Genomic DNA, 23,712 nt, shown 5'->3' on the forward strand with positions numbered 1-23,712 from the left:
TGCTTTCTTACACAAATGTAGCATACTGTAAGTACTCTTTGGCATTTTGTTTTCTCCGCTTCCAGAATGCCCTGGAAAACACTCCATATCAGCTCACGGAGACCTTTCTACTGCTTTTTTACAGCTGCATGTTCTGTATTATGTGACGCACTGTAGTGTATTTAACCACTCCCCTATGCGTGGACATTTAGGTTGTTTTCAATTATTTGCAATAACAGTGCTGCAGTGAATAACCTTGCACACATATATTTTTGTATAGAGGTGTGTCTTCAGAGTAGTAGATTCCTAGGAGTGAGGTTACTGGCTTGGAAGGAAAGTGTATGCCTAGGTTTGTTAGGTATTCGCCAATAGTTGTGTCAGGTATTTCTTAGGTATTTCCTTCTGCTATTGATTTCTAATTTTATCCCATTGTGATCAGAGAGCATACTTAGTATGATTTCGATCCTTTCAAATTTATTGAACATTTTTAATGGTCCAGGATATGGTCTATCCTGCAGAATCTTTCACGTGCGCTTGAGAAACGTGTAATTCTGCTGTGGTTGGATGGAGTGATCTGCAGATGTCTCGGGAGGTCTGTGATGTCTGTATCGGTATAGTTACGCCTGTCTTCTCTTTTCCTTTGGATCTTCTGCTTAGTTGCTCTATCCAGGATTGCAAATGGGATGTTGAAACCTCCAGCTATTACTGTGGAATTGTCTGTTTATCTCTTTAATCTGCCTCATATATTTTGGGGCTCTATTTTTAGTTGCAAAAAATGTTTATATGTCTTCTTGCTGGATTGACTCTTTGATCATTATAAAATATCCTCTGTCTCTGGTAACAATTTTTGTCTACATTCTACTTTGTTTGATGTTAGTATAGCCATGTCAGGCTTCTTTTTGTTACTGTTTGATTGAGTCTTTTTTCATCCTTTTATTTTCAGCCTGTTTGTGTCTTAGAATCCGAAATGTGTCTCTTGTAGCTGGCATCTAATTACTTCATGTTTTTATTCATTCTGTCAATCTCTGCTTTTGATTTTAACATGTAGTTGTGGGTAAGGTAGAATTGTCCTCTGCCATTTTGCAGTTGGGTTTCTATTTGTCTTATGTCTTTTTTGTTCTTCTCTTCCTCCATTGTTGCCTTTTCTTGTATGTTAAATATTTTCAGAGTACCAATTTTAATTCCCTTGTCATTCTTTTACTTTATTTATTTAGAGAGAGGGAGGCAGAGTGGGAGGGGCAGAAGGAGAATCTCAAGCAGGATCCACGCTCAGCATGGAGCCCAACATGGGCCTTAATCCCACGACGCTGAGATCATGACCTGACCTGAAATCAAGAGTTGGACGTTCGCTCTTTTCCAGGTGGATCCATGAAGGGTGCAGAAGAGAAAAAGAAGGTTCCTGCTGTGCCAGAAACCCTTCAGAAGAAGCAAAGGAATTTCACAGAGTTGAAGATCAGGCATCTGAGGAGGAAGTTTGCCCAAAAGATGCTTCGAAAGGCAAGGAGGGAGCTTATCTATGAAAAAGCTAGGCATTACCACAAGGAATATAGGCAGATGTACAGAACTCAGATTCGAATGGCGAGGATGGCAAGAAAAGCTGGCAACTTCTGTGTGCCTGCGGAACCCAAACTGGCGTTTGTCACCAGGATCAGCGGTCGCGATGGTGTGAGCCCAAAGGTTTGAAAGGTGTTGCAGCTGCTTCACCTTTGCCAGATCTTCAGTGGCACCTTTGTTAAGCTCAACAAGGCTTCAGTTAACATGCTAAGGATTGTGGAACCATATATAGCATGGGGGTACCCAACCCTGAAGTCGGTGAATGAATTGATCTACAAGCGTGGTTATGGCAAAATCAACAAGGAGCGAATTGCCCTGACAGATAACACATTCATTGCCCGATCTCTTGGTAAATATGGCATCATCTGCATGGAGGATCTGGTTCACGAGGCCTGTACTTTTGGAAAACATTTCAAAGAAGCAAACAACTTTTTATGGCCCTTCAAATTGTCTTCTCCACGAGGAGGAAGGAAGAAAAAGACCACCCATTTTGTAGAAGGTGGAGATGCTGGCAACAGGGAAGACCCCATCAATAAGCTTATTAGAAGGATGAACTAAGGTATCTCCCATGATTCTTTTTTGTAATCTGGTCAGTTAGTAAACGACTACTCTCAAATGGAAAAGAAAAAAAAAGAGTTGGACACTTTTAACTGACTGAACCACCCAGGCACCCCTCTTTTACTAGACTTCTTAGTTATTTCTTTGGTGATTGCCCTGGGGATTATAATTAACATCTTAGTATATAACAATCTAGTTCATATTAATTCCAACTTAATTTGAACATTGTACAAAACTTTGCTCCTATATAACTCCACCCACCTCCTCCTTGGTGGGGTTATCAGCATACATGTGTCATTTTATGCATGTGTGAAGGTCATGTTGGAACAGATTCAAGCCCCCTAGCGTGAGTTCAGGGAGGTTTTTACTATGCCCCTTAATCTCATCTCCTCTGCCCCTTAAACAACTTCACCTTCATATTAAATCTCTGTCCACGTCTTTTATTTCTATAGACATTTTCAGGTCTCTCATATATGAGGAAAAGACATATTCACACTGACCAACCAGTGCCATCAGATATAAACAATTATCTCTTTAGAAGCGTAGGATCTCTTGTTGCACGGGACCGCAAGACAATAATTGAGTCAAATGGTTCCTAATTCTAGTTTTGCGTCAGAATTTCTGAGTTTGGGAGGCTTTTCATTCTTACTGCGTGTTGCCTGGGGTTCATTTCAGAACTCCTGATAAGAATTTCATTCTATTCTTTTCATTCTCTTTATGCTGTGTCCTAAGAAGTGACAAGAAATTGTAACAAATGACTAGAACTTCTAGATTGTGTTGAGTAAATGTCCTTAGTCCTAAATGGTATCATTAGTCTGCAGCTTATAATTTGGGGAAAACGGAAAAGCATTAAAGCATGTTAAGAAATAAATGTATAGTAACACAAGCATGTATTTCCTCATCCTTTCTCAGTTTAATGTGTGCATGTGTATATATGTGTTTCCCTAGGACCATTACTGTATGTTTTATGTAAGGATCTATGCAGTTTGTTCTAGTAGAATCCTCACTGTGGAATTGTGTGCAACTCTCTAAGCCTCCGTTCCTTTGTTTATAAAATGAGCATGTACTTCTTAAGTTTATAGCGAGGCTTAAATAAGTTAGTGCTTGTAAAGTATTTAGAAACCTTTCTGTGGCCAGGCATTACTCCCGAGTATTGTGCGCAATATGTTTTCTTTGGATAAAAGTCTCTCTTTTATGGTATGGTTGAAACTGCTCAAACCAGGGGCACCTGGGTGGCTCAGTTGGTTAAGCGTCTGCCTTGGGCTCAGGTCATGATCCCAGAGTTCTTGGGCTCCCTGCTCAGCAGGGAGTCTGCTTCTCCTTTTTCCTCAGCCCCTCCCTACCCCCTCTTGTGCTTTCTCTCGTTCTCTCTCTCTCTCAAATAAATAAATAAATAAAACCTTAAGAAAAATTGCTCAGGGGCGCCTGGGTGGCTCAGATGGTTAAGCTTCTGCCTTCAGCTCAGGTCATGATCCCAGGGGCCTGGGATCGAGGCCACCTCTGGTTCCCTGCTCAGTGGGGAGCCTGCTTCTTCCTTTCCTTCCGCTTGTGCTCTCTGGCTCTCTATCTCTCTGTCAAATAAATAAATAAATAAATAAAATCTTAAAAAAAAAAAAAAAAAAAAACTGCTCAAACCAGATCCTGGTGTATTGAAAGCTCACATGACACATATTCAGTTCCATAGTGACCAGAGCCCTCAGGTTGTATACATAGCTGCTCTTGAGGCACCTACCACGTCGTTTAGATTTCTGGGGTCATTTGCTCACAATCTGTAGGAGAACAGAGGGAATCTATGGCATAAGTCCTGTAGTTTTGGGATGAGAACACAGAATAGTTGGTATTTTTAACAGATTCTGATTAACCAAGAGAAATGTTTGCCAACCAGAATTTCTACTGAGAATCATTTATTGAAGAAGCAAACATCAAGGAGTTTGATCCTCTAGCCATTGGTCTCCTCCAGTACCAGCATTCTCCTCCACAGGGGACGATACTAGAGGTGACAACCATTATGTTTCCCTTGATCGTCTGGGGATTCAGCCGATTCTATAATTCTTCATGGTGAGCTCAGGAGTTTTCCTGGAGGGAAGTATCTGCTTGGAGAAATCAAAGTTGGGAAAATTAAGAGAAAAACTACCATATTGATAACCACACCCGCAGTCCTGCAGGAGGAGTGCTAAACCATTATTCTGTGAATTAAGGCAGACTAGTGACATTCTCATGTCAATGAAGAACAAGAGCATAGAGTGGAGATGAGAAGAAAAGAGGAGAGCTCAGGATGCAGATGCCTAGGTGAGTCTTTGAACCCCTGGAGAGCTGGGGAGGATGCAGAAATGGTGGAGAGTAGAGGCAGTGAAATTGCATGAAGCAGAGTCTGGTCAGAGGCCTATGAGGTGCCATGGGCAGCATAGAAAGTGGTGTTAACAGAATCTGGAGGCTGACCAGCCAGGTTGAAGACTCAGCTCTGCCCATTCCTATCTGTGTGGCCTTGGGCAAGTCGCATCTCTCTGTAGACCTCTCCATCTTTCAATATAGCTAATAGCAACACCTGTCTCATGGTGGGGGCTGTAGAAACATTGGGGAGGCGATATAGGCGAAGCATGGGACACAGTGCAAGGTACCCAGCTGGCCGTCTATCAGTGATAATTGTTAGTCTTCCCATCAAGGATATTGTTATTTCTTTTTGATCTTATCGAAAACAGAGTTTGCATTGTGCTTTGGTAAAAGGTTGTGGGGAGGGGCCACCATTCATTCATTCATTCCCTTTCTCCTCACACTATAGCCAAACATTTTAATGAGCTCAGTGTGTCTCTTTTTGTTTACTTTTGTGTATGTGTTTGCATAAAATGTGTATTGTTTGTGTTTATTTTTAGTTTACATAATGGTATTGAGGTACTTGAATTATTCTGTCTCTTGCTTTTTCTCTCAGTGCAATATTTTGAGATCTACTCACACTGCCAAATGTACATCTGTTTTATTCTGAAAGCTGCATGGACCTCCATGAAGACACCTTCCACAGTTTACTAGTTGATCTCTGGACTAGTCTCACCCAGGCTGCCCCCAAAACTGCCACCTGCCACCATGGATAACACTGCAATAAACATGTATGTCACTTTACAAAGCTATGAGAAAATTGCTTCGTGATTTTGTAGGTTTAGAAATCTAGCCCATGAGATATTCATGTATTTAATTTCTTACTTTGCCTAAGAAGTGGTCAATTGCTCCTCAAGAGTGGCTGTAACGGGCTCTTGGGTGGCTCAGTCAGTTGAGTGTCTGCCTTTGGCTCAGGTCCTGATCCCAGGGTCCTGGGATCGAGTCCCACATCGGATCCCGACAGAGTCTGCTTCTCCCTCTCCCTCTGCCCCTGCTCTCTCTCTAATAAATAAATAAAATCTTAAAAAAAAAAAAAAAAAGAGTGGCTGGAACAGTCTTCACTGTTACCGCATGTCATGGGAGTACAGCATTGGACATGGCCCAGCTTTCTGATTTTTGCTGGTATAACAAGTGCAAATTGGTATTTTGTCTCAATTTGAACTTGTCTGGTTATTCACGAGCTTTTGAACATCTTTCTTATGCTAATTAGTCTTTATCTTTCTTATAGAAAACCATAGCCTCTGCCTATTTTCCTGTTGGTTTGCTGTATATTTTCTTGCTGTTTATTTACACACAAATTCTCAGTATTAGCTTATTGTTGTCTTTAGGAATGGCAAATATCCTCCAGTTCTGTCAGCTGTCCTCTAACTTACCATAGTGTCCTTTATTTGTCAGAGATCTTCAACCCAACTGAGGTATTCATTGGGAATGACATGATTTTTTAGAATAGTTTAGAAAAAACTAACATAGTCGTATTACTTAAGTTATAAATTTAGGAGCATGAATGGTCTCTCCATTATTCATATGATTTTGAATGTCCTTTGAGTTTTAAAGTTTTTTCTTGGGAAGTCCTGAGTATTTTTATTCTTATATAATTAATTTCCAGATACTTCCGAGTTTTGTTTCTATTTTGAGTGATGTATTATTTTTTATTTTATTTTTAATTGGGTGTTATTGCTATAAAGAAATCTTAACTGATTTTGTAGACTGATCTTTCCTTCAGCACAATTTCAGAATCCCATTAGTAGTGTTAATAGTTTGTGGTTAAGCCCACCCTTGGATTGATGAGTATGGTATCTTCATTTTTGTCTTAGGCAGACTCAAGTGCCATTTAGTCAGCAGACAAACATGAAAAGACTTGAATAAAATTGAAAGTTCATTGCTTGCACATGTAGTGGTCCCTGGGGCGGGTAGGTGCTTTGCAGGAGGCCAGCTGTCTTCCAACCAGTGCTTCTCAGACAGGGTTTGTGATGACTGATTTTATGTGTTAACTTGGCTGGGCCATGGTGCCCAGGTATTTGGTCAGACATTTTTCTGAATATTTCTGTGAAAGTGTTTTTGCATGGGATTAACATTTAGCATTTAATCCCATGGCCAATAGACACATGGAAAGATGCTCAACATCACTCATCATCAGGGAAATGCAAATCAAAACTACAAGGACATATTACCTTACATCTGTCAGAATGGCTAAAATAGAAAACTCAAGAAACAGCAAGTGTTGGGGAGGATGCAGAGAAATAGGAACCCTTGTGCGTTGTTGGTGGGAATGCAAACTGGTGTGACTGCTGTGGAAAACAGTGTGGAGGTTCCTCAAAGAGTTAAAAAATAGAACTACTCTATGATCCAGTAACTGCACTACTGGCATTTATCCCCAAATACAAAATCACTAATACAGAGGGATTCACAGGCCTCTATGTTTAGAGCAGCATTATTTACATAGTCAAATTATGGAAGCAGCCTGAGTGTCCATTGATAGATGAATGGATAAAGAAGATATGGCTTATATATACAATGGAATATCACTCAGCCATCACAAGAATGAAATCTTGCTGTTTGCAATGACATGGATGGAGCTAGAGAATGTAATGCAAAGCAAAATAAGTCAAAGACAAATACCATATGATTTCACTCATGTGGAATTTAAGAAACAAATGAGCAAAGGAAAAAAGACAAACCAAGAAACAGATTCTTTTTTTTAAAATATTTATTTGAGAGAGAGAGAGTGAGAGAGAGAGCACAAGAGGGGGAGGGGTCAGAGGAAGAAGCAGACTCCCTGCTGAATGGGAAGCCTGATGTGGGGCTTGATCCTGGGACTCTGGGATCATGATCTAAGCCGAAGGCAGACACTTAACTGACTGAGCCACCCAGGCACCCCCAAGAAAGAGACTCTTAACTATTGAGAACCAACTGATGGTTACCACAGGGCAGGTGGGTGGGGGTGATGGGTGAAATAGCTAATGGGAATTAAAGAGTACACTTATGATGAGCACTGAGTAACGTATAGAATTGTTGAATCATTATATTGTACACTTGAAACTAAAATAATACTGTATATTAACAATATTAGAATTAAAATAAAAAAAACTTAATTAAAAAAACATTTAACATTTAATCCCAGATTTCTTGCCACAGTGTGGGCGGGCCTCATCCAATCAGCTGAAGGTCTTTGAGCAAAAGAACTTCCTCTCCTAGCAAAAAGAAATTCTGCCAGCAGACAGCTTTTAGACACCATCTTATCAATATCCTTAAGATTAAAAATATCTCTTTGAAGTTACAAGTTTGAAAAAGACATAAGACCAGAAGTTTATTTGGAAAGAGATATGGTCCAGATACAAGAGGAGGGGATTCAGCAGGATTTTTTAGGAATTAGCCCAGGTCAAAGGCATCTGACAGAGGTAGAAGAAATGTAAAGTCTCTTTATAGTTACCCCAAATTATGGAAGTGCCTAAAAGTCTTTATGATTTCTCTCTAGTAGAACTAGAGAATTTTCAGGTTACAGACCTTCCCCAAGTGAGTAATATGTATGCTGGTCTATATATCAGTTGAGACTTGTTAACTTGTTGAGATTGTGTCAGAAGATATAGTCAAAATTATTACAAAAGTATATAATTGTCTTTTTACCTGCTTTACCTTCCACCTTCTTTATATTTTGTTCCAAGATGACTTTCCCCAGTCTTGTTTCCATGCCTTACAACTCTACAGTGATCTTTATGGCATCAGCTGAGTTCTTGCTTTGGCCCTATGACCCTGAAGTCAATGACACAATATCTAGGCCAGAGCTAAGCAAGACCTGATCCATTCACTGTCAGAATAACCTTTCATGTTCTGATTAGTGTCTTTTGCCAGTATCCCAGAAATTGGGGGGTGCCTGGTGGCTCAGTTAAGCATGTGCCTTTGGCTCAGGTCATGATCCCACGGTCCTGGGATGGAGTGTCCCCTGCTCAGTGGGGAGTCTGCTTTTCCTTCTGCCCCTGCCCCCCCCCCCCCCCCCCGCTTATGCACAACTCTCTCTCTCAGGCTCTCTCTCTCTGAAATAAACATAATCTTTAAAAAAAAAAAATCCCAGAAATTGGGTATGGCAGGGAACAGGGAAGGGTGGACAGGATGTTCTTTACTATTAAATTATTAGGCTGAAATATTTTTATTTCCCCTGAAATACTTTTATCTTTCCCCAAAAGATATTATTTTTGAGATGGCTGGGAAACTTTGAACATGAAGTACATATTAGAAAATGACAGGGAACTCATTAGGTGTGATAACAGCATTGTGGGCATGTAAGCTAAGGTCCACACTTCTTAGAAAGTAAAATGACATGGTATCCAAGACACACGTTAATATACTTAGGCAAAGAAAAAAGAAATAATAAAGGAAGGAAATGTGGCTAACACTTTATACTTTGTGGATCGATATGATAGACATATGATATTATACCTAGTTTTATGTTATGTTTGAAATTTTTTATAACAAAACATCTAAAACTCTCTACAGCATATCAGTATATCTGGTTTACTCCTAAAAATGAAAAATGAGAATGACTTTACTTACACATGGTCCATCGTACAGTTTAGTTATGTCAAGCCCTTTGTATCTGAAAGAAATCATATTTTGAAATAATTATTTTTGCTTTATGGCATATTATAAATTATGACTAAATTTCACTTGACAATCTAGCTAAGTTTGAGAAGGAAAAACACTGCTTATAGTGAATTCTTATGTAGCAAATATTTAAAAATCCCTGTTGTTATAGATCTTTATTTGTCAAAGGTATTTGATATATGAAACATACTCAGCCTTAAATCAAATATAGAAAATTTAAAATTATCTTGAATATTTAAGTAGAAATCCAGAGTATCATATAAAGAATGTGCAATAAAATTAACGTAATAATTCGATGAAAGGTAAGGCATTACTACTAACCTTACAGAAATAAAAATGGTTATAAAGGAATACTATGAACAATTGTATGTCAACAATTAGGTAACCCAGATGAAAAGGACAAATTCCTAGAAACACACAAATTACCTACACTGACTCAAAAAGAAATAGGAAATTTCAACTGACCTACATCAAGTAAAGAGATTCGATCAGTAATAAAAAAACCTGTTAATAAAGAAAAGTTCAGGACCAGGTATCTTCTTCGTTAGTGAATACCACCAAACATTTAAGAGTGAATACTAATCCTTTTCAAACTCTTCCAAATAAAAGAAGAAGAAAAAACTCTTGCTAATCATTCTATGAAGGCAGAATTACCATGATAGCAAAGACAAAGACATATCACACACACACACACACACACACACACACACACACACACAACTATAGACCAATATCCCTTATGAATATAGATGTAAAAATTCTCAACTAAACTATAGCAAACTGAATCTGACCAAGCGGGATTTATCCCAAGAATGCAGGGTGGTTCAACCCCAAAATACCAAACAATGCTATAGCATCACGTTAATAGAATGAAGGAGGTAAAAAGTACATGTTCATCTCAATTTACATTAAAAAAAATCCCTCATTTGACAAAATTCAACACCTTTTCATAATAAAAGCACTCAGAAAACAAGGAATAGAAGGGAACTTCCTCGACATGTTAAAGAACACTTATGAAAAACCCACAGCAAATATACTCACTGGTGAAAGACTGAAAATTTTCTTTCTAAGATCAGGAACAAGACGAAGATACCCACTTTCACCACTGATATTCAACATTATGCTAAAAGTTTTAGCCAGGGCAAGAAAAATAAAGGCATCCAAAATTCCGTTTGTCAGTTTTACCTCAATAAAGCTGGGTGGGGGGAGAGACACAAATTGGAAAGGAAGAAGTAAAACTTTCTCTATTTGAAGATGACCTGATTCTGCATATAGAAAATCCCAAAGAATTCATGTAAAAACTACTAAAGCTAATAAATTCAGCACTGTTTCAGGGTACAGATAACACATGAAAATCAGTTGTGTTTCTATATAGCAGCAATGACCAATCTGAAAATAAAATTAATAAAACAGTTGCATTTACAGGGGCGTCTGGTTGGTTCTGTTGGTAGAGCGTGCAACTCTCAATCCTGAGGTGAATTCAACCCCATGTTGAGCATGGAGCCTACTTAAAAAACAAACAAACAACAAACAACAACAGCAATTCCATTTACGATAGCATCCAAAAATAAAATACCTATGAATAAATTTAGCTGTGAAAGACTTGTACACTGAAAACAAAACATTTCTGAAAGAAATTAATGAAGTCCTGATGCATGGAAAGCTCTCCCATGCTCATGGATTAGAAGACTTAATATTGTTGAAATGTCCATACTACCCGAAGCAATCTCCAGAGTCTATGTATCCTTATTTATACCAATGGCTTTTTTTTTTTTTTTTTGCAGAAATGGAAAAGCCTACTTTCGAACTGATATGGAGTTGCAAGAGGTCGTGAGTGGCCAGCACCATTGAAAAGAAGAAAAGTTGGAGGACCCCAAAAGCCCAATTTCGAAAAGTTACTACTAAGGTATAGTAACTGTGGCACTGGCATTAGGATAGACATATAGAATGTGGAATGAAATTGAGAATGCAGGATAAATTCAAATATCTATGACAAATTGATTTTTGACAAGAGTTCCAAGACCTTTCAGTGATAACAGGAATAGTCTTTTCAACAACAAATGGTGCTGGGATAACAAGATAATCACATGCAAAAGAATGAAGTTGGAACTCTGTGTCACACCATAACAAAAATTAACTCAAAAATAGATCTACAACCTAAATTTAACAGCCAAGACTATAAAACTCTTAGAAGAAAACATAGGGGTAAATTTTCATGCCCTTGGATATTACAGAGGATCCTTAGGTATGACACTAAAAGCAGGAGCAACAATAGAAAAAAAAAAAAGATACACTGGATTTGATCAAAATTCAAAACTTTGTGCATCAAAATACATTATCAGGAAAGTGGAAGACAATCTACAGAATGGGAAAATATATTTACAGATTATAGTATCTAGTATTCGGAATATATAGGGAACTCTTACAACTAAAAAATAAAAAGACAACACAGTTAAAAAAAATGGGCAAAAGACTCAAATAGACATGTCTCCAGACATGGTATACAGATGGCCAACAAGTACATGAAGATGCTTAACATCATTAGGGAAATGTAGATTAAATGTAGATTAAAACCATAATGAGATATCATTTCACACCCACAGGATGGATATTTAAAAATGTTGGGGAGAATGTGAAGAAATTGGAACCCTCAATGTTGCTGGCAAGAATGTAAAATGGTACAGTCCCTTTGGGAAACATTTGGTGATTTTTTTTTTTTTTAGATTTTATTTATTTATTTGGCAGAGGGAGAGCACACACACAAGCAGGGGGAGCTACAGAGGGCAAGCAAGAAGCATGCTCCCCACTTAGCAGGGAGCCCCATGTAGGGCTCGATCCCAGGACCCCGGGACCACGACCCCAGCCAAAGGCAGACGCTCAACCAACTGAGCCACCCAGGCGCCCCATTTGGCGATTTCTCAATAAGTTACACATGTAATTACTATAGGACCCAGCAAATTCCACTCTTAAGTTTGTACCCCAAACATTGAAAACAGGTACTTAAGTTTATACCTTTACATAATTGTTCATAGGAGCACTATACGCAATAGCTAAAATGAGGAGACAACCCTAATGAGAGAATTGGTTGCTTCAAAATACTAAAGAGAGTCCTTCAGGCTGAAGTGAAAAGACACCAGATAGAACCTCAAATCCACATGAAGAAACAAAGAGAAGCAGTAACGGTAGGGAAATAGAAAAGACAGTATAAATGTATGTTTTGTCTATAATTTTTTCTCCTCCCTGATTGAAAAGACAACTTCATAAAGCAATAATTACAAATCTATGTTGTTGGGCATCCATGTATGAAGGTTTAATTTGCATGATAAAAATATGCAAAGAAGGGTGGATAGAATGGAGCTATCAGGAGCAAAGTTTTAAAAATACTTTTGTAATTAATGTGATATCAATCCAAACTGGATTATTATACATTAAGATCTTTCATTCCCATATTAACTACTAAGAAAATATTTCAGAAAATATTAGTCAATGTGAGTTCTTTGGAAGCCATCTCTCTCTCAAGTATCTCCTGGTTTTAGCATTCTGAGTCTGTGATGTTCTAAATCCCCCAGATTGTGCATTCTGATTGTCAGATGTCTGTACCAGTGACGGAGCGCCTGACACTAAATTTGTTCACCTCACAAGTCTTTTATGGGTTCTAGTGTAAATTTTGGTATTTATGCAGCAAGGCATGCAAGAAAGTCCAACCCTGCCAGCTTGACATCTCTTGTTGTGACCAGGATTATTATTTCTTCTTTCAAGAAGACAAGAAGAAGGGCAGGAAGAAAGTTTTATCTACTCTCCTGTCTTTGCTTTTCTCTCTCTTAAAATATTGGACTTAATTTCTAATTCTTAGTTATCCAAGAGTGTTGCTTTTCTCCTTGAAGGAGAAAGCAGATGTCAGGGAATCCTCCTCCAACCTCTGTAAGGCAGCGTCCTTGATAAAAACCTCTGTGCCTTGCTGTTCCTCTTAGACCAAAGCCTTGGGCATTTCATGTCTAACATATGATGGGCCCAAAGACTAAACCACATAAAAGCATGAAAACTAAAGGAAAGTTGGAAGCTAAAGAAAGTTGTTTGAGAGAATAATATCCATTCAAGGAATCAATAAACCAACAGCTGGGAAGATTCTTCGCCCAGCCCCCTCCTCTTCTTCTTCATCAGGCTTTTCTTCTTTGGCCTGTGGGGGCTTGAGGGGAACCCTCATCTGCGGTCACATGATCTGAATGCTGTGGCTCCTTGCTACTGAGAACTTTCCACTTGATACTTGTCCAGGTTGGACAGAACTCTCACCTCAGTGGGTTTCTGTTTCTGCAATTGTGTGAATGGGAGCATAGGGAAGGGTGGAAGAAATGGAGGAGCAAAGAGTGGAGGAGTCACTGGAGGGAAGATCTAACCAGTAGGAAGCGTTCTGAGGGGATTACTCCTATCTTGGCAGCCTTTAGCCTCCTGCCTGGGAGAAAGGAGAATAAAAATTAAGACTTACAGGATCATGGAGCAGAGATGACATTCCCCACTGTAAGTAACCTGGTCACTGCCACATATGGGTTCACTTGGCTTGATGTAAGAGAAAATCCAGCACTTATTTATATTCTCAGTGCACTCCACCTGAAGATGAGACAGATTACTGCTTCAGATGCCTTCCTCCAGGACCTCTGACCATTGTCACTGGAAGTGGGGTTGGGGGCCTGAAGAAAGAATGCTAGAGCGGGTGTTCAGAGAACAGTCTTCAGCAGCTTCAGGGTTGGACCCCTGGCACTTACCCAACAATATGAATATAATATAATATATATTATAACATAACATATGATCTGTGAACTCCCCAGTCTGAGCTATAAGTTCCTCATTAGGATGTAAATCCCTGCCTTATCAACCACAAAATGTGATTGTTCGATTACAGGAAGGAACATGTCTTTAAGTTTAGACTTTTCTTATGAACATTACTGAATCACTTGTGTGTGGTGCTTCAGACAGCAGTGGTGTCACACTTGTCACAGCAGAGGTAGGGTGTAGAAGGAAGGGGACAGAGAGAATATTTGTGGGGCCTTAGTGTGGGAGAGGCAGGATGTACATTTTGGCCTATCTTGGCTGAAAGAATGTCCACTGCAGCATTGGACAGAACTGAACTTGAGCCATGACTTCATCATCCACTTAATGGTTCACAATACTTGGCTTCTATCTCACAAGAGAGTATGAACTGATTGGAATAATTCATGGGAAGAGGGCTCAGGAACATATGAAAAGTGCTACACATAGTTGATGACCCAGCTTTTACTATAGTGTTATTCCCATGCAAGTCCCCTTTGCCCCCACCTCTCAGAAGAAAACTCTGGGGGCTATTGAGGAAACTGGCTTGCTCCCCATTCCTGTTTTTGGGAACTAAGGAAATAGAGCTCACCGTTGTTTCTTGTAGGTGAGCCCCTGTGCCTGTAGGAAGAGGGAAATCTGGAAGACAAAAACACATTCAGAAGAGTTACTGCCCTGTCTTCTGACCTTAGGGAAAAAAGGTAGGATGAGGGAGACCCTGGTTGGCACATGGGAAGCATCAGATCCCATCAGAAGGTGGAGATTGAATTAATCCCTAGTGGCCAATGATTTAATCAATCGTGCCTTTGTGGAATTATATAAAATTTCTAGACAGGAGAGATTCCATTTTGAAACTCTATTTTCTTTTCTAACTATGAACTCTTGAACTGGGCCAGAAGTGGTCATTATATTACGAACAGTTGCTTGTAAAATCCAACAGAACAACTGGTCCTCAGACCATTAAACTGTTGACATGACCTTTATGAAGACAGAAACATTGACTAATGCATCCCAGGAGGAGTTTTGTTTGCTAGCACCTATAAAATAATTGACTAGGTAGTCATCAAAGGCAGCTCAACCAGTTAGCACTGAATTAAGTTTTTTTCTCTTCTTTATATCCTGTAGTTATCCTCCTTCTTTCTCACAAAAACCCGTTGCTTTCCCGTGTGAGCAGGACACTTTTCTGGTTACTCCAGAAACTGTGCTTGCCAAATTGCAATTCCAAGACCTCAGGGAGAGGCCTTTGTTCTTTTTCAGTTTTGCCTCTTTTTCTCATTTGACACCTTCATAATGGAACCTCCATAAAAATCCTAAACCAAAAGGTTTGGAGAGCTTCCAGGTTGAAGACACTGAGGTGCTGGGAGGGTGGTACGCTCAGAGAGGGCAAGGGAGCTCTGTGCCCCTTCCCACATACCTTGCCCTATGCATCTCTTCCATTTGGCTGTTCCTGAGCTGTGTCCTCTATAATAAACCGGTAATAGTAAGTAAAGCACTATCCTGAGTTCTGTGAACCATTCTAGCAAATTACTGAAACTGAGGAAGGGGTCAGGGAACTCCTGACTTATAGCTAGTGGGTTAGAAGTACTGGAGGCCCAGTCTTGTGAGGCTGTCTGAAGTAGGGGCAGTCTTGTGGGACTGAGTCCTTAACCTGTGGTGTTTGGATGGATGCCAAGTAATAGCGCCATAATTATATTAAATTGTGGGATACCCAGTTGGTGTCCACAGAAAATGGGAGGATTGCTTGGTGTGGAAAACCCACACATTTGGTGTCAGAAGTGTTGGAATAGGGGCTCCTGGGTGGCTCAGATGGTTGGGCATCTGCCTTTGGCTCGGGTCATGGTCCCGGGGTCCTGGGATTGAGCCCCGCGTGGGGCTCCCTGCTCGGCGGGGAGCCTGCTTCTCCCTCTCCCTCTGCTGCTCCCCCTGCTTGTGCTCTCTCGCTCTCTCTGTCAATAAATAAATAAAATCTTAAAAAAAAAAAAAAAGAAGTGTTGGAATAGAAGGAAATAGTTTTTTCTTCAGTAGAAGAAAAGGGGTTTTCCCTGTAAGATATGAGAGGCATGAAGAATAGTTTTCAATTTGTTACAGAGCTTCTTAAGATGTGAGAGTCTTGAAAAAAATGTTTTAAGTGAGAGAAAGCACCAATAGAAAGTAAAAAATTGAAGGTAAATGAGAGTTTCAGAGTCCAGATGGGAAAAGGACCTGTGTAATGGCCACTCTTAGGCAACAGGCTAGAGTAATGGAAATCTGAAGAAGGCAAGAGGGCCCACAGTGACCACTGACCACCAAGTTGACACAAACAGGCTCATTAAGCAATCTACCTGAAATAAGCATAGGCCCTAACTGACCAGTTACATCCACACATAGTTCCTAAGATTACCAAAAAGTCCCCATACTTCCTCATTCCGCCCTATGACTATAGCCCCTCTCCACCACCTCCTGGCAGTCTCTGCTTCGCTGTCCTGCCTGATGCTCCCTGGCCGTGTATCCGCTCAACTTTTATGTCTTTTGTTCTGCCTTGGGTGAATTCTTTCAGCACTGGCTCCACCAGCCGGCACCCAATCAGAATGCACCACATTGAGCCCCTCAAGAGATTCCCTAGAGTTAAGCATGAGCACTGTTTACTCTAAAACCAGACATTGACCAGAATAATATCTGATTCTACTTCCACAGAGCTTAAGCAAGTTCTTCTGGGGTTTGAGAAATGTAAATATACAGACTCTGGAAATGAATGTTTTTAAGGTTTGAATGTCTCGATAGTATTCAGGTATTTTGGAAAGTTCAGTAGTCCTGGGTTTGGAAGGTCTGGATTTGACTCCCAGCTTTGATATCAATGACATTAAGGGAATCCTCTCTTCCTCTGGGTTTCAGTTTCTACATCTGTAACATAAAGGAATTAGGATTAAACAAAACTGAACAGCATTTCCACTCCTACCTCTGATTTTCCTGTAATACCGGATATACCCCAGAAAACATGGGCAGAGCAAGGATACATCACTCACCAACTGCAAAGGCAGCCCACACGGAGATGGCCAGCACAAGGACGGCATTCAAGAAAACCTCCTTCATGGTGGCAGAAGAGCTATGAAAATATGCAGCTTTTGATGGTAGGAGAGAGCAAGTTCCATGTGAAGTACGCATTCTCACGGAGATCCCGCATTGACCAGGAAGTGAAGTCTAAATCCCTCAAGTCTGTTCTTTCCTCAGGCCATTTGGAATGAATTTTGTCTGATGCAATTAAGTTGCTTCATTTGTTTCCCTAGAACAATTGGACATTAGAAGAAAATGATCTAAAAAATGGAATTTGAGAAGATGCCAGAAAAAGAGCTAGTAAAGACCATCTGCAGGGGATCATTTAGTAAAGAATAGGCACCAAGAACTTTGCGATTAAATGTTGAAAAGTTGATCTTTATCTCTGAGGTAAGAAGGGCAGTCACTAGGAAGTTCAGTGACGCGTGTTAAATCAACAGGCAATAAAAAACAGGAAGGGACAAAACAACACTCTCATTTCTTAATCTTCCATGTTATTACTTTGGTGCTACTATTTAGTAATCAATAACAGTATTGAAGGGAAAACCATAGAGTATTTACCAGCAGCTTACTTGCATTATTGAAAATATTATAGTACAAGGCAGTTGACATTATTTATATGCTGGTTTCAATACATTTTCCAGGCAAACTATATATCTAGGTAATTTCTGCCCAAGATCCTCCCTGAGTAAAAACAAATAATAAATAATATAACTCTTTTCCTACTCAAAAGTTTGCAAATTAGTATGTCCACTTTACCTGCTGGGACTCCCAAAGTTGCTGGGACAAACAGGCTGGACAAGATATTTTTTATTTCCAGTTTGTTGATAACGAAATAACGATGTGTGTGGGAGTGGGTGGGTGAGGGAGGAAATGTCTTTTCAAGGCTTAGATGCCTGGCAGTAGAAGAGGGTGAACTTTGTTTGTTTTTAAAGATTTTTTTAAAAATTATTTTTGAGTTAACTCTACACCCAACGTGAGGCTCAAACCCACAAACTGGAGATCAAGAGTTGCACATTCCAATGACTGAGCCACCCAGGTACCGCAAAGAGAGGGAACTCACAACTTAGGAATATGGTAACAACTCGTACCTATTTCTTCCAACTCCAAATTCTGTAATGCCTAAATCTTGTGAGTTTCTATTTCAGTTTTTTAAGGGTGGTATGTACTGCCCACTGCCACTCCAGAATCTACATTCTTGCCAAACCTGGACCTCGCAATCTAGAGATGTGTCCTACCCAAATTTGAGTTCCTGTTTTTATCTGGATAGCAATCATTGTATTCAGGATGGCTTTGGGTATGTACACAGTACGATAAATTACTAAATCCGCATATGCAGTTACTTATTTCATCAGTAGTCAAAACTACGTATTCAGTTTATTGAAACCTGTAATTTAGGTTTCTAATACTGACTTACAAAATCTTAAAGTGGAAAGTTACCTTATATGGAATCTGCCAGGTTCAGCCTTGTTGAGTGGAGTTGAGGAATCCTGGGATGGAGTGCTCTTTCCATGGGCACTAAATGGTAGCTCTTTCTGCCACTTGGAACAAAAGTCCCTCAAAACACCAACTTTAAAGGAAAAGTTCAGAGGTTATTGGGTATCATAAATTCTGTAGGCCCCAGTCCTAGATGAATGGCATTAAATAGGGACATGCTGCATAGTTCTGAGAGGTGGAGTATACTTTCTCAGTACTGTTTTTTGTTTGTTTTTTAAGTAGGCTCCACACTTAGCTTGGAGCCCAACCTGAGGCTTGAATTCACGACCCTAAGATTAAGACCTGAGCTGATACCAAGAGTTAGAGGCTTAACCAACTGAGCCACCCAGGTGCCCCTACTCTCTCAGTACTGTTCTAATTGACCACAGTGTGTACCATGATAGTCTCCAAAATTTTTGCTTTCAATCCCTCTAAATTTGGTGCCCACTTAGATTTTTTAAAAATATTTGTTGTATTTGAGAGAGAGAGAGAGAGAGAGACTGGGAGGAGGAGCAGAGGGGGAGGGAGAAGGAGAAGGAGAGAACTCCAAACAAGCTCTGCACTGAGCATGGAGCCCAATGTGGGGCTTGATCCCACAATCCTGAGACAATAACCTGAGCTGAAACCATGAGTCAAACTCCCAACCCACTGAGCCACCCAGGCGCCCCCACCCCACTTAGATAAATATTTTTTTAACTCTCTCTCTATTTTTTTAAAGATTTTATTTATTTATTTGACAGAGATAGACAGCCAGCAAGAGAGAGGGAACACAAGCAGGGGGAGTGGGAGAGGAAGAAGCAGGCTCCTAGCAGAGGAGCCCGATGTGGGGCTTGATCCCATAATGCTGGGACCACGCCCTGAGCCGAAGGCAGACGCTTAACGACTGTGCCACCCAGGCGCCCCCCCCACTTAGATATTTTTTAAGTGGCATATAAAATGTTCCACCCCAAGTTTAAATGGTTACAAATAATTAAATGATTGACTTATTTTAAATGCAAACGTTTTAAAATAAAAATGTTGAAAGCAAAAGTTGTTCTTTAAGATGTATCCAGTGGAATCCACATTCTTTGGTGATTTGATGTCACCATGATAATATGAAAGGCACATGGATGAGCTCACAGTTCAAATTTTATGTACTTTTCCTCCTTGAATGAGTAGAATTTTCATTCTACTTTCCCTACAGCTTTATACACAATGTTAGTTATAAATCTTTAGTGGTCAGGCTTTTCTAGTTTTCTTCAACAGAAATGTGCAATTGAATTGTGTTTTCAATTTCCTGTGAGCATAGGGTATAAAGTGTTAATAAAATTCTTTTGGGTTGAGTTATCACAAGCACTAGTAGTACACCTTGATCAAGACAGCATATATTACAAATGTTGATAGTTATTTAATGTAGAAGGAACTTTTTATTAAATCTTTCTCTATCTTTTTAAGTTTATTTATTTAAGTATTCTCTATACCCAATGCGGAGCTCTAACTCAGGACTCTAAGATCCAAAGTCACATGCTCCTCCCACGGAGCCAGCCAGGCGCTCTTAAGTATACATCTCTTAATGTGATGCATGGTGCTGATGTTTTTCTATTTTTCTAAACATTGTGTCTTTTTGGGTTGGTCTTTGGGAACTGAAAATTCATACCTTTTCCCCAGTTTTCCCTTAGACTTTCCTAAGAAATTCATAAGTTATTACTTCTATGTAATGAATCAAATTTTATAATCTGCAAAGTACAATTTTACTAGATCGATGATTTATGTGCTAATTGTGTATTAATTGTATTTATAGAATATATTATCACACAAATATTTTTACATGGTATTTCATCAAATAATTCCGTTTTATTATTACATAGTTTCTGCTTTCTTATCGTCTTTGATATGGTTGTCCCTGCCCCTAAATTGTAGATGTAGTCATGTAGGATTTTTTGCAAAATTTTATTGCTTTATATTTTTAATTTAAATACTTAAGTTGTCTGGATATTTTAAGTTTAAATACTTAAGCTCAGATTTAAATATGGAGTAAAAGAGGACTTGTAAAAAATATTTTACATATGCAAAGAACTACAATGATGAAGCTACTGTCACCAGCTGGCTCAGTCAGTGGAGCATGTGATTCATGATCTTGGCATTGTGAGTTCGAACCCCACATTGGATGTAGAGATTACGTAAAAATAAAATCTTAAAAAAAAAAAGAAAGAAAAGAAAGAAATAGATCTTTAGAAGCCAACAAATAGCTTTAATAGTTTTGAAAATGAATTAAGAAATAGGAAAACAAACCAATAAAACAAAGGTGAGAGTCCGATATTGGGAGTTTTATCTTCTAGAAAAAGGAAGCAAGTAGGGTGTCTGCTTTCGGCTCAGGGGGTGATCCCTGCGTTCTGGGATCGAGCCCTACATCAGGCTCCTCTGCTGGGAGGCTGCTTCTTCCTCTTCCACTCTCCCTGCTGTGTTCCCTCTCTCGCTGGCTGTCTCTCTCTCTGTCAAATAAATAAAATCTTAAAAAAAAAATAGAAAAGGAAGCAAGTAGATGGCTTCGTCTCCCCTCGGGACGGTGTGTCAGGTGGTGCATATAGAAGTCCACTGGAGGGAGCCACGCAAGAGGCTGTTTGACCAGCCCAGGTGGCCAAAGAGGGAGCTCCAGACCAAAGCCAGGAGAATGGAAAAGCTGAATCACAGCACTTACACGAAGTAGGGGGACATGCGTGATGTCCGAGCAGAGCAAAGAAGCACACTTTACATATCCGTTTGTAAGCAACCACATACGGGCTATTTTAGGAAACCAAGCAATAGAAAGAGACCAGTTCCCAGCTCAGTCACAAAATAGCCTCTCCATTCAGGCTTCCTTCATGATAGGTGATTGTCACCATTAAATACTTCCCTGGATCACCCACCCACCAGCTACCCACGTCAACTCTTCACCTCCATTTAACAATCAACTCGTTCATACCACCTGAAGGAGTTGATGAAGAAATAGAATAAAAAACAAGAATAAAGAAAATAATAGCAGGGGTAGGAAAATATGTTTAAGGACAGAAATAACAAAAATTATCCAAAAGGATCATTTGAATCTCTGAAACCTCCAGACTTACATTGTTATTTGTCCAATTATATACTGAAGAAAAGAAAGTGGGCAGCTTCTCACTGATCACAAGCACTTGGGGTGAGAGAGACACTTATTGTCTCCTTAATTGTATCGGGCTCTGAGACAGAAACAAATGAGAATCTCCCAGCACATGCCGTCAGTATGGGAACTCAAAGATTTTATTCTTTTTATGTAAGCAGAAAAATTATAATGTTCCTAATATTTGTGTATAAAACCAGACATTTTTATAAAAGATGACACAGGAAAATGTAGAACTCTAAAATACTTTTAAAACAGGTATCCTGGGCGTCTGGGTGGCTCAGTTGGTTAAGCATCTGCCTTTGGCTCAGGTCATAATCCTGGAGTCCCAGGATCCAGTCCCACATTGGGCTCCCTGCTCAGCAGGGAGTCTGCTTCTCCCTCTCCCTCTGACCCTCTCCCCAGCTCCTGCTCTCATTTGCCCATGCTCTCTCTCTCTCTCAAAAATAAAGAAACAAAAATCTTTAATTAAAAAAATAAAACAGTATCCTTAGAAGATTACCCTAAACGAAATCAGTGTAGTTAGGAACAGAAGGGTCCAGGGTATCTGAACCCCTTTCTGAGTATAACCCATTCTGCAGAATATCCCATTCTTTCTGCGTTCTCAGAAAGCGATAGGACACGGGATGCCCAAATGCGTGTGTGTGCTTATTGAAAGGAATCTATCCCAGTCCCAAAGCACACATTTAATGGAATATTTAACATTTAATGGAATATTTAACATGAGAGATTCTGAATCAGAAAATTGTTGAAATTTGGGACATAGAACACAGAGGCACAGAGCTAAGAAGCAGAGATTTTGCCAAATGATAGTTTAAGATATTTGAAGACCGTTGGGTATTCAAATATTTAAGCTATTCAAAGAAGTAGGTGAGAGGTTGGGGAGGAGAGAGAGCAAATGGATAGTTAGAAAGGCACAGGCTACTAACAATAGAGTCAGAATATGAAGTCCTAGTTTTCTGTCAAAGAGAGATACTTGTATTATGTGTCTGAAAGAGGACTTCAGGCACCTCCATTTTGACCTCAGTCATACTTTCTAACTGATTCAGTTCTTTCTAGCATATCTCTTAACTCAGGCCAAAGACCCTGCAGGCAAAGCATCCCCAGATGGGAACTGAAACTACCCCCTCAAGCAATGAGAACCGCCCTGAGCCAGCAACCCAATGATGATGACTGACCCCAAGACGATGGTCCACCTGACCTCACTGCCCATCTGCACGTATCCACCGACCTTTGTCCCACGTTTCCCTTATATAAACCTGGAAGTACTTTCAGCACTTTGGAGACAGTCTTTGAGATGCTAGTCTGCTGTCTTCCAGGTGTTGGCCTCCCTGAAATAAACTCCTTTCTTGTTTCACCACCGCTGGTCTCTCTGCCTTTGGATTTTGTCAGCAGTGACTGGCCACATCTCTTTGGGACCCCGGAGCCAGGGGCTCATGCACCCCTGCCGCCCAGTTATATTTCTGTTGAAGGATGTTTTTTCCAGTGAATCAATGCTTCACTAACGCTACATGAAAGACTAGGTAATAAACAATAACAAGGTAATAAATAATGATAAATAATGAAACAGTGATAAGACTATCTAAAAAGTATAAGAGAAGCCTATAGAAGTATCTGTATTAAAGAAAGAAAGCAGGATAGTGGCCCTTGAATAAGAGAAAAGGAGCTGAGGAAAATCAACAAGCAAGAAAAGTAGAGACAGGAATCCGAAACCGAAAACTTGAAATATAACAAAATATCAAATTATCATTAAATGAAAGATAATGGCTCACCATATAAGTTTAACTTCCAAAGGAATTGTTTCGGTAAAAGTGCTCCCGGGAAATGATGTGTGTGCGTGTTTATTGTAGAAAACATGTATTTGTCGAAGGCAGTAAGTCATTGAATGCATGTGGGGAGCCGAGGCGATGGCAGATTGCTTGAGAGAAAGCACAATCCAGCATAAACACACCAGCCCGCGTGAAGCCTGGGTGAAAGTGGTGCTGTCCACATGGGCCCTGGACCTCATTAAAAATTGAGGAGACAGTCTCCCTAAAATCTATAAAGCACTGTCATTCTCCATCGACCAGTCTCTTGTGCAAACAACACAGCGCTGGCCGCGGTGATTGGCGTGACTCTGACAGGGCTGTTGTTCGTTTGTTTGTTTTTAACCTTTTGAAGCTTTAACGTAGATATGATTTCTGATAGGTTTTTACAAATACTGAAAGTAGCTTCCGGACCCTCTTCTT

General features: G+C 39.8%; 2 protein-coding genes and 1 pseudogene across 3 annotated transcripts in view; 2 read left to right on the top strand and 1 right to left on the bottom strand.

Moving 5' to 3' along the window:
* The first annotated feature begins 1,347 nt into the window (after window positions 1–1,347).
* Window positions 1,348–22,846, top strand: LOC130543655 (60S ribosomal protein L7-like; annotated as a pseudogene).
* Window positions 3,727–17,004, bottom strand: SPINK8 (serine peptidase inhibitor Kazal type 8 (putative)). Of its 2 annotated transcripts, none has more exons than XM_026500743.4 (5): window positions 16,866–17,004; window positions 14,456–14,502; window positions 13,544–13,665; window positions 9,010–9,052; window positions 3,727–4,181 (listed from the first exon to the last, which is right to left on the bottom strand). In XM_026500743.4, exons 1-5 carry the CDS (start codon window positions 17,002–17,004, stop codon window positions 4,125–4,127), a joined length of 408 nt encoding a protein of 135 aa, XP_026356528.1. In that variant the 3' UTR covers window positions 3,727–4,124. The 2 variants fall into 2 exon arrangements, with proteins under 2 accessions (XP_026356528.1, XP_044240761.1); XM_044384826.3 differs by having other exon boundaries at window positions 3,959–4,184.
* FBXW12 (F-box and WD repeat domain containing 12) overlaps window positions 10,883–23,712 on the top strand; it is a 45,188-nt gene continuing 32,358 nt past the window's right edge. Inside the window, exons 1-4 of the mRNA XM_057312044.1 lie at window positions 10,883–10,966; window positions 11,664–11,738; window positions 12,093–12,242; window positions 14,471–14,564. Coding sequence (XP_057168027.1) covers window positions 12,216–12,242; window positions 14,471–14,564 — 121 coding nt within the window. The 5' untranslated portion in view covers window positions 10,883–10,966; window positions 11,664–11,738; window positions 12,093–12,215. The remainder of the gene's footprint in view (window positions 10,967–11,663; window positions 11,739–12,092; window positions 12,243–14,470; window positions 14,565–23,712) is intronic.

This window comes from Ursus arctos, unplaced genomic scaffold (assembly GCF_023065955.2).
Source record: "Ursus arctos isolate Adak ecotype North America unplaced genomic scaffold, UrsArc2.0 scaffold_14, whole genome shotgun sequence".
Taxonomy (NCBI): Eukaryota; Metazoa; Chordata; class Mammalia; order Carnivora; family Ursidae; genus Ursus; species Ursus arctos.